General features: G+C 50.2%; 1 protein-coding gene across 1 annotated transcript in view; it reads right to left on the reverse strand.

Moving 5' to 3' along the window:
- Window positions 1-332: 332 nt before the first annotated feature.
- MRTFA (myocardin related transcription factor A) overlaps window positions 333-15,562 on the reverse strand; it is a 107,146-nt gene continuing 91,916 nt past the window's right edge. The window contains exons 9-19 of the mRNA XM_042051147.1: window positions 14,018-14,093; window positions 13,203-13,364; window positions 11,590-11,765; window positions 10,974-11,129; window positions 10,217-10,467; window positions 9,710-9,881; window positions 8,318-9,433; window positions 7,048-7,161; window positions 5,085-5,261; window positions 4,632-4,692; window positions 333-4,191 (exon numbers count right to left, since the gene is read on the reverse strand). Coding sequence (XP_041907081.1) covers window positions 3,692-4,191; window positions 4,632-4,692; window positions 5,085-5,261; window positions 7,048-7,161; window positions 8,318-9,433; window positions 9,710-9,881; window positions 10,217-10,467; window positions 10,974-11,129; window positions 11,590-11,765; window positions 13,203-13,364; window positions 14,018-14,093 — 2,961 coding nt within the window. The 3' untranslated portion in view covers window positions 333-3,691. The remainder of the gene's footprint in view (window positions 4,192-4,631; window positions 4,693-5,084; window positions 5,262-7,047; window positions 7,162-8,317; window positions 9,434-9,709; window positions 9,882-10,216; window positions 10,468-10,973; window positions 11,130-11,589; window positions 11,766-13,202; window positions 13,365-14,017; window positions 14,094-15,562) is intronic.

A 15,562-nucleotide genomic window follows, 5' to 3' on the forward strand; every position in this document is an offset into this window, starting at 1 on the left:
TGAAAGCGAGTGTTTTCAGTGAAGGTAATTCCTTTGGAATGTGGCTGTGGAAGGGGCAGTGTCACCTCATCACCACCTGCAGTCCAGACCAGCCTGCTGGGCTGGGGGAGACTGTAATAGCTGCCCCTGGTAAAACCTGCTGGTTGCAGGGTAGGTAATTTCCATACACTGAGGGAATCTCCCTGCAGCTGAGAAGGATGTGCCACCACCACTTAAGCTGCTTTTTTCAGGTTTGAGAAAGACACAAAGGGATCACCCACCCTTAGCTGAAAAAGGCAGAATGGCCCCAAGCCCTCCCACCAGCATAGCAGAGAAGTTTTTGAGAACGTGGCTGTTTGGAATTTTTTTAATAAAATGGACTTTTTTCTTCAAATATTTGTAACTGAAAAAATAATTCAATTTAAAGATCAGTTCTCTCCCCCATTAACTTGTCACTTTTATCCTTTTCCAGTTGAATACTCACTCTGGATCTGATGCCCCAACACCATCCAGATGTGATGGTGCTGATCACCCCTCGCCATTGGCTGCATACTGGAAGGGAGAGTGCGTGCTAGTCAAATACACATTACAAACAAGTAGTGGTTACAGCAGAAAGATTCAGGATTACATTCAAGGTAGAGGCAGAACATCAGACTTCGTTTTTCCCAAGGGGTGCAAAAATGTATGTCCAGGGGAATACCTCTTCCGACAAAGAACTATTGAACTATTATTCAAACAAATAATAGTAAGAAAGCAGAGAACTGGGCAAGCCTGCTCTGGGCACTGCTTGGGGAAAAGACTTTCTAACATTTCTGGGGCTGAGGCACCACCTTCCCCTCTGCCCGCAGGCACAGGGTTATCGCTCGCTCTCCTGGCAGAAGGCCCTTGTACGGAGGGACTCTCACAGGTCAGCTGGGCTCCTCGGGACATGAGGCTCATGGTTCTGTATCCTCTGGGCTCCTTGAAGCTCTTCAGCCCTTCAGCCAATGCAAGTATGTTAGGCAAGGTCAGGGTCACTAAATTCTTACAGTTTCACACCTGATGGTGGATGGGTGAAGGTGAAAGGGAGCAGCTGTGAGCTCAGCCTTTCACCAGCAACCTCTGGAAGGGCTACACTGATAACAGGCATTGGCATCTCTCTGCCAATGATTGGAGTACCTGGCCCAGGGCAAGGAACCAGGGCTGGGTCAGGCCAGGACTGCAGCTGGAGTGCTCCCACCTTCCTCTAGGAGCTCATTGCACTTTATTGATAATTTCCTTCTTTATTTAATGGCTGCAGATTTGTAATTATTTGTACAAAAGAACACAGCTGGTTTTTCTGGGGGCTACTGCAACTATGGGCTAGAAGAACCTGATTTTGCTTGAGTCTGACAAACAGGCAGCCTCACTTTTCCCCTTAGCATTTTGGAGATCCTCGCACTCCCCCCATACTTTCCTCCTTAGAAAGTCCTTGCCTCCTGCCCCTACAGATGGGCAGCTGCCCTAGGGGAGCTGGTGAGACCTCTGTAAGGTGATTGCTATATACTCACTGCTCCCAGTAAGCATCTGGGTTGCACCAGGAGAGAATTCAGAGAGGGCTCATGAAGATAAAGGGGATGCCCAGCAGTCTCTTTTATTCTGATTTTAGTTTGTGACACTGTAGCTTCAGCAATAGAAAGACTGTGGGGAAGGGGGAAGGGAGGGTGTCCTCCCCAACCTGGACACTGAGGGAGGCAGGTAAGAGGCTCCAACTTGCTTACAGCTCAGGGCCAGAGGAGGGGACAGAAAAGAAGGAAGCTGCCAGCAGGCTCCCCCTGCAAATGATTAAGAAAGTGGCTCCCCATGCAGTTAACAAGCAAACAGGGCTCAGGAAAGCAGGAGTATCTCCCAGGTGCAAACAGGCATGACCCCACCCAGCTGCCAGTTCAGTGGCTGAGGGAGAGCACATTGTGCAGGGTTGGCATTCACCTGCCTCACCACGGAATACAGGTACCAGCACCCCTGTGGCACAGCCTCCCCCTGAGAAGAGGACCAGGTACCAAAGTTGCAGGGAAGCAGCATGTGGCTCACAGCTACCCCTCCCCAGCAGGAAGCTCTGCAGCCCAGCGTGGGGGAAAGGTGGGACAGCATCTTCATGGAGATACTGAGGATGGCAGTTGATCCTTTCATTGCCTGAGCAGGTCAGTACCTCAGTCTGCATGACTTCAGAAGCCACAGCTTCCCCCACCTCACTCAGCCCAAGCAGCCTGGACCCAGCTCAGGGCCAAAGCAGGGACAGCCTCATGGCGAGGTGGCCACATCCACCTAAGCCATGTCCCACCTGCTCAGTATGGCCGTGAGTTACTACTGACACAAGAATTTTAAAGTAACGGAGTAAGAGCACAGGAGTGAGCCACAGGCCTGGTGTTCTACCACAGAGCCCTGCCCAAGGATAGCACTGTCATGGCTCTGAGGTCCTGGGGGGCTTGTCCACCCACTCCTCAGTCTGTAGTTCCCCTGAGGCACCAGCCTGGGGTCCTACAGGGACACAGGGAACCAGCTCAAAGTAAGCAGCCATTTACTTTTGCCTCTTACCCTGTGGGACTGGAGGGAGGGAAGAGCTGCCCAATACTTGCTTTCAGGCTCCTCCCCAGCAAGGGGCCCTCACAGTCACTGAGCCGGGACCTGTGCTGTGCCACACAACCCCCCTCTTGCAGTCCCACTTCCCCCTCCTCGCCTACTGGGTCCAACATCCACCCCCAGCTGCTGCTTTCCACTGGGGCATGTGCTGCAGTGAGGCACCAACACAGTGAAGGCAGGAGACAGATTGCACATGGCCCCCAATGATATGTTACTGATTACCAGCTGTGCCCCTCACCTGCTACCCAGGACACACTGGCACGTCCATGTCTCTGCCCCAGGCTGACTGCCCTGCTCATTTGGGGACGTCGCAAGTGCCTGGGAGCTGGGGGCAATGGGCTGTGCCTGACAGCAATTTAACATATATGGACCTGATTTTAGCACCTTAAAAAATGGTTTTGCAGCCCAAAGCGAGTGAAGCAAGCAGGCAGGCCGGCAGGCCTCTGCCAAGCTCAGCAATATTTGGGAAACCAGCTTAGACGTTACCAGGTTGGTGGGGAGCCCTGGTTCCCTTTGGCTACATTTGGAGAAGGTGCCTGTTCTGCCCAGCTCCTCCCAGCCCTGCGGCAGATCAGACCCTCCCCCCGACAGACGGCAGGTGCTGCAGAGGGCAGCTGCTCTGGGCCCCGGGCAGCCGTCCTGCCTGTGTGTCCTGCTCCAGAGGTAGAATCCCCTTCCACAACTGTTAAGACCGACCATGCTGGGGCAGCACAACCCCCTTTATCCGCCAATCCCAGGAAGGCACAGAGTGCTGCTTCTGGAAACGGCTCAGGCCCAGTCATGCTCCGTCCCACGTGAGGGAACAATGCGCTGCCATCGCTGCTCCTGCCTGGAGGAAGAGGGGCTGCTGGCTCTGCTCTCACCCTGGCTGGGCCAGGCTGTGTGGAGCGGGCAGGAGGCCACCAGCCCCACAGCTCCTCCTGCCTCATCCCCCCCCAGCAGCCGTTCTCCCTGCCCTGGCCCACTGCCAGCTTCATGCAGGAAGGACACTGTTAGGGGAGGAGTACAAATACTTAGGAGCTCGCTCTTTTTTCTTTTTTTTGGTTGACTGGCCTCTTTCCCCTGCATGCCTGTGCCCTCCCACTCCCATTCCCTTCAGTCTCTGCTCACAGAATTACAAGCAAGAATCCCAGTGCAGCTGCAGATCATGTCCATCAAGAAAGTCTGTGGAAAAGAGGCTGGGAGCCGCAGTGCTCAGGGGAGCCAGGCTCATGACAGACCCCCCTGGCAGCTCCAGCCAGTCCATGCTGTCCAAGTTAGCCTCAGCCAGATCCAGGGTTATGCCCCCAGATGGCTCGTGAGCAAAGTGCAATTCCGAGGTGTCCATAGGTGAAGGTGGGTGGTCCAGGATGGCCGAGCTGCTCAGCATCTCACTGTGGAGGTCATCAATGAGGGACAGGGGCTCCGGCCCATCGTGGCCTGCAGTCAGCAGCGGGAGGCCGGTGCTGCTCTCCAGGAAGTCCTCCAGCCGGCCCACGGGCACCGGCTGCCCCAAGGACACCGGCACTGCCAGCTCAGAGGAGGGGTGGCTGCTGGCCGGTGGGGAACAGGCTGGGGCCACAGGTGGTTCTTTCCCAGCTGGGGACGACTGATCCTTGAAGTCAGCAGAAATCTCTGTACAGGGAACAAACAAGCCAGGTAAGGAAAAGTCTGGCTGAAGACCAGAAGGATCCCTCCCGCCCACCAGGGCCACAGGGACCCCCGCCAGACTAAGCCATCACTCACCACCAGCTGGGATAAGGAAACTCATCCTGTGCCTGTGTTTGCTGCACTATGGAGAGTTTTGAGCCCACCTCCATGGAATTCCATCTCTGTCCACTATCTCAGAAGCAATGTGCCCGGATCTGATGCAGCAGTGCCATCAAGAACCACAGAACCATACTAAGGCCTGACTGACATCTCCCTCAGTGCCTTAATGACTACTGCCAGTGCTAAAGGCACTGGAAGGGACACCAGAGAGAAGAGTGGGGCCATGACAGACTCTCCTCTCGGTGCTCTGCAACCCCCAGATTCGGACCCAGGGACTATGGGAAATGCTGGCTTTGTCTCCTTACCTCCGCTTTCGATGAGGATATCAAACAGGTCGTCCATCTGCTGGCTGGAACAGCCGTTCTCCTGGGGAGAGCAAGTGTGCAGGATTAGCTTCCTCTTCACCAGCAGAGCTTCCACCTCCAGCAGCACCCTTGGCTGCTGGCTCTCCTCCCTTGCCCCAGGAACAGGGCTGTTGTCTAGCAAGAACGAGCACACCACGAGCATGGCACCAGAGTCCTCTGTGACCCAGGCTGTTACTGGCTGGGAAAGCATGGTCAGCAATGGCAATGAATGGCTTGGGATTTTTACCTGTGATTTACGGTCTGCCCCAAACCCTCCAGAGGAAATTCAACAAGGAAGGTGCAGTTGTGCCTCCATTTCCTATCACTGGCCCCCATATCAAGAAACTAACTAGTTTCACAATGGCAACTTTTCATCTGCTCTCCAAGGAAACCAGGGAGAGTAACTGCTCTCACCTGGGCCTTTGGCTGTTGCTTCATGGCCTCTTCATAGCCTGGTGGTGGCTCTTTCATTGGGACCGAGGGAACAGAAAGAGGTGGTGGAGGAGTTCCAAAAAGCGGCGTGTGCTGTTGCTGCTCCAGGTCCATCTGGGAGGGGGAAGGGGCAGCAGGAGAGCCAGGCTGCGATGAGGACTGTTTAGAATGAAGGCAGAAGAGGGAATGAATGCAAATCAGGGAAAAGTCCACATCAACTCCTGTCTCATGGCTGCTTTGAGAGACCATCACCTCTCCCTGTAAGCACTGCACAGCGGTCTGCCTTCTTCCCTGGACTTTATGCCCTATGCCCGGGCTGCAGGGGAAGAAGACAAATTTCCCCTCCAACTCACAGGTGGAAATCTTTAGCTGATTTTTCCAATGCTAAAGCAGCCACACCACAAACCACCTCCTCACTTCTCCTGGACAGGGAGAGCCTCATCTGTCCAAGTGGGGGATTCCTCCAGCACTTCGGAGAAAAAGGGCACTTCCCTTGTGTGTTCAGCTTACTCTGTGCAGTACATCCAGGGCCTGTCTTCTACCTGCCTCCCTCTGCAGTGCCTGCTTTGGGGTCACAAGCCAGCTTCATTTAGCAGCAAGTTTCACAGCCTGATAGTGGGCAGAGAGCACCAGAGCACTCAGCAGCACCAGAGATCCAAAGGAAACCCCAAGTGCTGCAGGAAGCGGTGTTCATGACTCAGCTTTACCAGATGAATCAGCACACAACTGCTCGTAAGAACAGCTGAAACGAGGATCAGGCCTCTGCCTCTACAGCAGCTATGCATGACCCACATGGAGACTTGTGCCCCTGGAGCAGCAAACCCTGGGCAGCAGCTGAATGCTACTTCCAACACATGTACATGCTGATGCCCTTGCCCATCCCGTTTTCCCTGGAAAGCTGCTCATCTGTTCTGTGACCCACAGGCAGAGGAGCGACCCTAGACCAGCTGTGCTAGCCAGGGTTCACTCTTCCTGAGAACAGCTGGAAACCATCGCTATGACACAGGCCACTGAGACATGCTGGGAGGGTACCTTTTTTGATACACTGGGTGGGCTGGTTTTGCCAGAAGCACCAGTTTTCAGGGACTGCTTATGGAAACCACTGGGGAAGAAAGGCTGCAGGTTTGCAGGTATTGAGAAAGACAATATGGTGTGAGCCAGCTGCCCTGTGACCACCTGCAGACCTAGCTTCTGACCCCACAGGGAGGCAAAAGGATTGGGAGAGTCAGTACAGATGCCTCTGCAGCACACAGGCTAAGGGACTCTGAGGAAAAAGGTCCCTTCATTTACCTTCTGCACTTTATCCAAGGTCTCAAAGTAAAACCAAGGCAGTGACCCTTTGCAAAGCAGGTATCTCACTCTAAATATACTAGAAATTACTTCTGTCTTCATAGCCTTTCCAGGAACTGACTCAGAAATGATCCTCCAAGCTCTAAAAACTCTTCATAATCTTTCTGTATCTTATCTTAATTACAGGTTAGAGCTACAGCTAAGCGGGCTAGAAAGGGAGAGATGCACAGCAGAGCCTCTTTACAGCCAGCACCTGGAGAGGGGTAAAGGCAGAGGTGCTCTCTTTCCTGAAGCAGTATAGCACTTCACAAAGAGGTGATTAACTGGCATGCTCAAGGCAGGGGAATGGAAATTACAGCATGCTCAGCACTACTAGAGACTAAAAGGTCACAGCCTGTTTACCCCTCTGAGCTCGCATGCCCCTTCAGCACCAGGCACTCTGCCCACATCACCCTCTCTCCATGCAGCAGCCACCTTTTCTGTTCAGCAGCACTCCTTCAAGAATCTGGGACATCCCTGTGAATCAAGGCTGCCCACTCCGGCCCCTCGTCATTTTTAATCCACAGACAACACCCACTGGTATCTGCCTATGGGTACAAACCCTGGCAGCAGGCAAACGAAACCAAGGGAGAAAAGTGAGCAGGCAGTGAGCTACCTTAGATTGGTCTGGTCCTCTGGGCTGCTGCTGCTGCGTGGGCTGCTGAGGGGTATTTGTAGGTACCTGACACGGCGGTTGGCTGGAAGGTTTAGCGGGTGATGATTGTACGCTCTGGAAAGGAAAGGGTATCCATAGCAGGTTATTCCCCAGACATGACGTGGACACAGACCTTAGGTTTCTTACAGGATTTATAAGTTTGTTTTTCGCCACTCTTTATTCTTTATGAAATTCAATCCTTCTCTTTCACTGAGCAGAGAAATCAGATTGGGTGCAATTCAGAGTCCTATGAGAGGAGGTAGTACCAGCCTAAATCCCTGGGCTACCCATGACATGCCTCGAGGGCTGCCAGACCTGACACAAGGAGCTGTGCTCTTGTGGAGCAGTGGTGTTCAGGTGAGATACTCTGGGGTATCAAGGATGACACTGGATGCTGATGTTTAGACAGCTGCCAACATCTCACCTGCTATACAGCAAACATAGCCTGCTCAGTGCCTGTCCCTGATGGCAGACACTGCCACTTGCTCTGCAGAAAGTGCAAGAAATGTATCAGCAGAGAATGAAAATTATCATTGATGTCATGGAAGGTGCTGGGGTTTGACATATGCCATAAAACCTGGGCATATTTATCCCTTCCTGGAAGGAACACTCGGAACACTTCTGTTAAGTGCTGAGCTCATGCCAGCAGGGGAACAGTAAATCATTTCTGATGAAAGACTCTGTTAACACTGAAATACTGACACGCATTAAAACAAAGAGCAGCCAAAAAGCAAACAGTCTGCTCCCAGGGTCTGATTTCAGCTCTTGGTAGATAAGATGACCCATCTATCACTCCAACTACAATCTCTACAGTAAAGGACAAGAGGTGAAATACACTCTGCTCATTTTACTACCACGGGCATAGTTGTTCTTTCAAAAACTAGTGAACTGTGGCAGCAAACTCTTGTCATCCAAGCCTGAGGTCCTGCCTGACAAAAGGCAGAACCATGTGTTTGGAAGAATGCTGAACAGCCTGCGATGCACAGAGCCAATCGTGCACTGCTGTACACAGGTCACCATTGTCAAATTCCAGTCATTTTGCTGAAGATCTGCTTACACTGCTGTTTTACAAAGCCACAATCTAGCAGCCACCGTAGCGAGCAACTCAGCCCTTTCAGTATTTACTGCACTGAATTTCCACCCCATTAAGTCATCCTATGGTAACTGCAGTGGGAAGAGGAGAGAGGAACCCAAATGCCCGCAGCAGTGATGGGATCCAACCCTTGCCTACCTGCAAGGGTGGGCAGCTGCTCCCTGCCTTTCCGTGGGTAGAGAGGCCCTGCCTCTCAGCGCTCTGCTTGGTCACGGTGAGGACGATGTGGGTCCCTGTGGAGTCAGTGATGAGGGTGGGGGGAGGGGTGCCCTTGATGAGGTCACTCAGGGCGCTCCCTTGCTGGCCAAGGAAAAGCCGCGGGCTGTGGGACTGGCACGGTGGCTCTACTTCCGCGGCTGGCACCTCCTGCTTCACTATCACGGCTTTCTTTGGCACTGGGCTTGGATTCGAAGTGTCCATTTGGCTAGCGGTTGGTGCAGGGCTGAATTGGTCTGTTTGGCCACTGGATTGCTTCGCAGACTGGCAACTCAGGAAACCGTTTTCACTCTTGACCTGGGTGCCAAATGCTCCTGGTTTGGAGGCGAGGGCTGTTCCTTCTCCCGCGGCTGTTGGGGCTGGCTGTGATTGCTGAGAGCGCTTCTCCTGCTCCAGCTGTAGCCTAAGCATCTCCACCAGCTGCTGCTTCTGTTTCAGCATGCGGGTGAGTTCCTCGATCTGCTTGTCCTTCTCCTGCAGCATCTGGTCTTTGTCCCTAACTTCTGCATCTCTGCTGTTACCAGCGCTACACCGCTCTGACCTGGCTGCCACATTTATGCTGCAGGAGGCAGACTTGGAGCTTTCTTCTTTCACCAAGAACTGCACTGGAGATGTCTGCAAGGTGAGCTGGGTCAGAGGTGAAGTCACCATCTCTCCAAAGGTATCTCCAGTGGCCGAGTTCTCGTCCCCTGTGCTCATTTGCGAGCGCTCAGAAGGAGTTGGAGAAACAGGAGGAGTTGAGCCTGTGCTCCCAAACTTCATCACGCCGCCACCAGTAACTGTGGCCACAACTACTTCTGCTGGTGCAATGCCAGTGGTGACCAGGGCTGGCCCTGTGCTCAGCCTGGCAGTTGGGAAGGCCACCACCACTTCGGCAGCTTTAGGGAGGACAGCTGCTGTGCTGGGCTTGGGAGTGGGGGTTGTTTGGCCGGCTGCACCGTTCTGCTCTTGGTAAGCTCGGAGACGCTCAATTAGGTCCGTCTTTGTGCCCGAGACAGGCAAGGCCCTCAACTTCAGCTCTTGCTTCAGCTCTGCTACCTGACAGACGGCGAAAAAAGAGGGCAACATTAAGAGAACATACACTTCTAACTAAACAACTATCAACAGCTACCAGAGCTATGATACAAAGGACTAAACTGATCTTCCTGCAGGCCAACAAACTTGCACCTCAGGTACAGACTGGGGGGTAGCAGTCCCAGCTGCTATCACTACTCTTGTCAGTCCACCTCAGCCCTACTCTGGGGCAGCAACATCGTTTGGTACTGCCCACTGACAATGGCAAAAAGGGTCTCTGCGGCTTCACAGGACATTTACCTTCATCTCATCCAGGTTGGCAGGGAGAGGGCCAGGCTTGCCCACCGCAGAGTTACTGTTTTGTCTCATCAGCCCACTAGAACCAGAGGATACTGAAGATGTGCTGCTGACTGTGGCAGAGTGATTGCGTACGGTAGGGGCACTGGTACCACTCTGCTGCTCTCCTGGAGGCCTGCAGGAAAAAAAAGAACACAGACATCAAAATCACAGTGGGAAGACACCAGAGGCCCTCAGTGTCAAACACGTTCAGAAACAGCCGGGTCACACTGAAGCACACCAGTGTTCTCGGCTATATCCATGCCCCTTACTGTGCCAACCGACTCACTTCAGCTGCTTTTGTCTGATTCATCTTGCACCGCCTCTTTTTGAGGCCCTCTTGAACCAAGACCAAGTGTGTCACACCTGTCACACCCAGTGGCCACCCCTCACACCCAGGACACCACGTCTTTGGTAACAGTGCTGGGGAAGCAAGCGCTTCCTAAGAGAGCTGCCACTGTGGACCCGTACTTTGGTGGGGCTGGCAGGATGGTCTGATAGTTGTAGTGCTGCTGCTGCTGGTTGAGGATCTGAAGCTGGAGAAAGAGTTGCTGCTGCTGCAGTATTTTGGCATAGGATGAATCCATGGGAGGAGCTCCCTTGTCCTGCTTTTGGTCCGGGGGAATATACTGATGATATTTAAGCTTCTTGACTTTAGGCTTTAAATCCTTGGCTTTTTTACTGCGCTGAGACTTCTCACTAGCAGACTTGGGCTGGCTTTGCTATTCAGAAGAAAAGGAGGAAGCAAGTAAGAATAGAAACATTGATATAACATAACATCCCATGTAAACCAGAACACAGACTGGGACTTTAATTTTGAAATTCTCTAGTTTGTTCACCTCAGGGTCTTTCCATGCTTCTCTGAGATAACATTACGGACACAGCACCGGCAGCAGCTTACACTGCACCATAATGCAGGTCACCTTTCCCAGCACATCAGATCATCTGCTCATCCAGTGCAGACTTACTGACTCTAATTATAGATAACACTGATTGTTTCAAAACGTTTTGCATTCAGCACTCATTTTATAGAAGGTGAATTCTGCTTTCCACGGAGCAGAAAATCCCATTAAATATGTTACAATTAGTGTCAGAGGAATACACTAATGAGAAACGTTTCCTTCCTTTGCAACTGTTAATCTAGTACTTCCAGCTCCAAACCTGCTTAAAAGTAACCACCTTATCTTCTTTCAGTCTACAACAATGAAGACATCACCCAAAACAGTACCTTAATGAGTGTTGGTGGGGGCTTGGCAGCAGTAAGAGCCACTCCATTGGTAAGACTAGGGGGCAGAAGAGGTGGAGGTGGCAGTGGCGGAGGTGGCTGCTCAGGTAGGAAAAGAGTTTCACTGGAGTCTGCGCTAATCTGCAACTGGGATGAACCCTGCAGGGACAGAAAAAGGCATCATGAATACACACAAGAGGAGGGAAATAGTTTAATAGAGTGTAGGAACTGTCCACTTAGAAGGAAGGAGCACAGGTTTCAAATCTTTAATCAGACTCCTTTAACCCACTGCTTCAGTTGTCCCTGAGAAGCAGCACAACTTCTTAGGGCAGAAAAGGAATCAAAATCTCACACCTGTATCTCCCAGCATTGCCTGCTGGGATCAGCTGCACACAGGCTGTATCACCAAGCAATGGCTGCCTCCTTCCCCACATGGCACCACCATGAGGGTTTCTGAATAACCAGAGGAGGACGTGACTGAGACCACACAGAGCTCAGATCCCTAGTGAAATCTCACAGACTACACCTCTTAGGAAAGCCTTAGTCTCACTTTTTAGGATCCTCTGCCACAAATCAGCATGAAGCTCCAGGGCACTGCAGGAGGCCTCCACAGTCTCACCTGAGCTAGTGATGTGCCAGTGGTGCTAGGGAGAGGCTCACAAATCCGGGAGTCCATCGGCGATGGGACAGACCCTTGGGACTCATGGCTGGCTGGCTGTTCTGGGGAGAGGGCATCACTGCTGTCCTCGTCAAAGGAGGAATTGTCTGCAACCTTTGGGTAGTTCACCTGTCCAACTAAAAACACAAACATCAACTGGTCTGTAAAGTGGAATAAGAAATGATTTCGCTTGACACTAGATGTTTCACAAAGACAATGATGACATGGAGAGAGCTGTGCTTAAAGCACCAGCTAAAATGAGAGAACAGAGTCCCACCTGGATCAGGTTTAAGTGTTTACATTCACTATCTATCAGTAGAATAAAATGATGCAGACTGGGGTGAACCACTTCTCTTGCTTCTTAGCCAGGCAAGATCAGTGAGTGTAAGAAGAAGTACTTAAGTCTGCCCAAACCCAGCTCTGTGGCATGGCTTATTTCACTATCATCTGGCACCAAAGAAAAAGACTGGACAGTATAAGGTTGAGCCACAGTTTCTTTGGTGTTCCTCCTGTATGGTGGAAGGTAGAATCTCTCCTGGATTCTTCTGTCTTGGAAGACAGAATCCCAAATTGTCCTCTAGTCTTACAAGCAACAAGGGCTATGGATTAAGTGGTGGCCCTGGCTGCTATTAGCATTTCTGTCCATCTACACGCCCAGTAGATAAATTCACATGAGTGTACATTTGTAATGTAACAATGTTTTTTGAGACTACATTTTCTCAAATTAATCCTGCTAAGCAGGGAAATACTGTCATTTGCACCTCACCTAAAATCAAGAGGAATCCAGAGATGTACTTTGCCCAGTCAGAAGGAAGCCACATCTCTTATGCTTCAGTTGACAAGTTCACCCTTCCTCAACTACTTCTTGCTCAATAGTGAAGCCAGGCTCTCCCACAACACCGTCTTTTTCCTTTTTTATGGAAAGTATTCCATCCCGCTCACAGTTGTGTCCCATTTGTCTTTACAGTAGGTGTGCGTGTTTGAGGGGATGAATAACCACAGACACATAGACTGCTCAGTCTGGGGAGACGGGAAAGAGCACTGCTGAGGCAGTGGGAAGGCTATTCCTCAGCATTCCTTTCAACCCTCGGAATGGCACTGGCATGATTTACATCTGTTCTGGTTTATTTTTAAAGGGGTTGAATCCTCTGAAGTTTTCGAGTTCACAGACATCTTTTGTTTCATCACACCTGTTTATATTCTGTCTCCCCTCCTGATCTAAGTCAGTGAGTTCTGCCTGACCATGTTGTTGACATGTTATACTGAGAGAGAGATTTTAAGGAGACAATCTAGGGAATACAATCTTCAACAGTCTTTCAAGTCTTTAGGGCATACAGTTACTTTCACATTTTTCTGGAATGTCCACATTCCCTATGATTTAACGTCTCCATAGCATTATCTGGGCCAGAGGGAGATCTGCTTTTCCAGATCCTTGGGCTGAAAGCCTGTGATTCTGGGCCAGGAAAACAAGACCAGCCATGGGATTGCACTCCCTTAGACATGCAGGTGGATTGATAGGTAATCACAGCCACATGTGGGAAATGCTCTCCACAAGGATCCTCATCTGACCTTACCAATAATAGCTTCCTTCAGGCTTGATTCCACAGGCAAGATGTTCTTCTCCACCAGCTCCATGGGCCCTGGCCTCTGTGCTATCTTCTCATTGAGGTCATCTGCCAGTCTGGCTCTCTTCAGCTTCAGCTGCTTAGCCTGCAAGGAGGGTTCAGCTGAGGTCTCTGTTTGGGGGAAAGTAAATAAAATAGCATCAATCCAACAATGGTCAACCCATACCCTTCAGCAGTTTAATTCTATTCAGAAAGGTAACAGTAGATAACTGTGCAGAAAAATAGGTGATGGAGAACAATAGATATGCACTATAAAGACATATGACACATACTATATATATTTAGGTTATAAAGATAACTACAGTGGCCCTTGTGACAAATTCACTGTTCTTAAACTGATGTCACCCAATTCTCGTTCATCTTTTCCCTCTGGTTGTGCCCCAAGCTTGGTGCTCAGCAGCAGCACAGCACTCCCTCTCTGAAGCTGAGGTTCATTACTAATCAGATCAAATCTGCCTCACTCCCTCTTGGACATTTTACAGTGTCTTCCCTTAGTAGAAGAGCAGTCCATGGTCATTCTATTTCATTGTTGCTCAGCCACATAAAACTGCACAACTTGAATTCACACAACAGGTCCTTATGACAATAATCTCCAGGCAAGCAGAGTTGAATCCCTCCCAAGGAATCATGCAAACAGGCATGATCTTCTGCCTGCTCCCAAGTGAAAGGAAGCTTTGGAGGTCAGTGGCAAAACAGAAAGCTGCTAGAAAAGTAGTTACGATAAAGTTTATTTTCAGTGTTTCCGCGTTCAGCACGTGCCATACCTTCCAGAATGTGCATCCTAACCAGCTCTGATCTCTCTGGCCGAGACCGGATTTTGCGTTTCAGATAGTCCTCTGTCTGTAGCAAAAACAGACAAGCAAGAACCACTTTCAGCTGATCAGACACAGGAGCGAGGTAATCTTGAACAGCACAATGAAAAGAAACAACCATCTTTAGCTGCTACTGAGATCTAAATAAGCACAGAATGGAGAAGGGGCCTATTTCCTGTCCCAGAGCACCCAGAAAATGAGCTTACTCTGAAGATGACCTTCCAGTGTAATTACCTCAGTCAACTGTGCAATGCTGCCCCACAGAACGGAAACTGGGAAGGACTTCCTCAGGAGAAGTCCTCTTTTCCCGTTGTATGCACCACCAACTAACTTGTGCCAGGGTAACATCCATGAGATTTCTTTTTACATTAAAGATAAATGCACTGGGGTTCCACTGTTCACGGAAAATACTTTCATGTACTACTGACATTCAGGGCTGACTTACGGTTTGGGGCATACTCTTTAATTTGATTAAAGATATGTTATTTGTTAAGTTGAAGACCCCATGCAGTCCCTTGGGGGGCAGAATCTAAATGCTGTGACAAAGCTTATTTCACTTCCAGAGCTGCTTTTAGCTCTGTCTTTGGAGAATGTGCTACAGAGCAATGTACGGAGATGATCCCAACAGGCTGAACACATTACTCTTTACACAGCTGAGGAATGGGAATCTGGAAGCAGTGGGTAATAGACTGGTAAGGACTGGCCATCAGGATGGGCCTTCAGAGAAAGCAAGTATTAAAGTCAGTCAGAAAACTGCACCATAGTTGCTCAATTGCCCACATAAAAATATTAACTTAATAAAGTTTTAGGAAAAAAAGAGGAGAAATAAGCAAAAGCCCTTTGGTCACTGGTCTTAATGCAAAATCCCCTGTTCAAATCCTTCCACAGTTTAAAGGGCCTCCCTTACAGGTCTTAATCACAGCTGGGTTTTTTTTGCTTATGTTGCTTTCACTTTTAAAACAAAACTTAGTCATAACAAGTTTCATTCCACTGTAGGCTAATCAGAAAAAAACAGCCCCAGATGCCTTCTGAGGAACAGAAATTACCAAGAAACTCCCTGGTTAGAAAAGGTGGCACATGAAGTGTGATGCCTGGCTTCCTCTTTCTATAGAGCCAGAAGTCTGGGATTTCAGTGTCACGAGATTTTGGGGGGGATCCTCTCTATTCAATTTTGAAGTTCTAGTCTCCTAGATAAACAATTGCATGTGCAGGTAACAGAGAAACTTTCCTCAAGGTTGGAACTGAGCTCCACATGATAAGAGCATTTAATAGCAATTAAGAGCGAAACAGACACCATAAAAATAAAAATGCCAAGTGCATGGACAGTGAGGAAGAGTATCAGTCACTTCCAGAAAGATGACTCTAGGGAAGATCCAGCCACCATAGTCAATGGCTTTTAGGCACAACTCGTTCACTGAGGGTTAACCAGCACCACATGCAAGCTGCAGAACACCCCACCCAATACATCTCTGACTACAGAAAGCTGTATTACATCCA

This window comes from Corvus kubaryi, unplaced genomic scaffold (assembly GCF_017639235.1).
Source record: "Corvus kubaryi isolate FWS band 111438036 unplaced genomic scaffold, C.kubaryi_AGA036_p1.0 74, whole genome shotgun sequence".
NCBI lineage: Eukaryota > Metazoa > Chordata > Aves > Passeriformes > Corvidae > Corvus > Corvus kubaryi.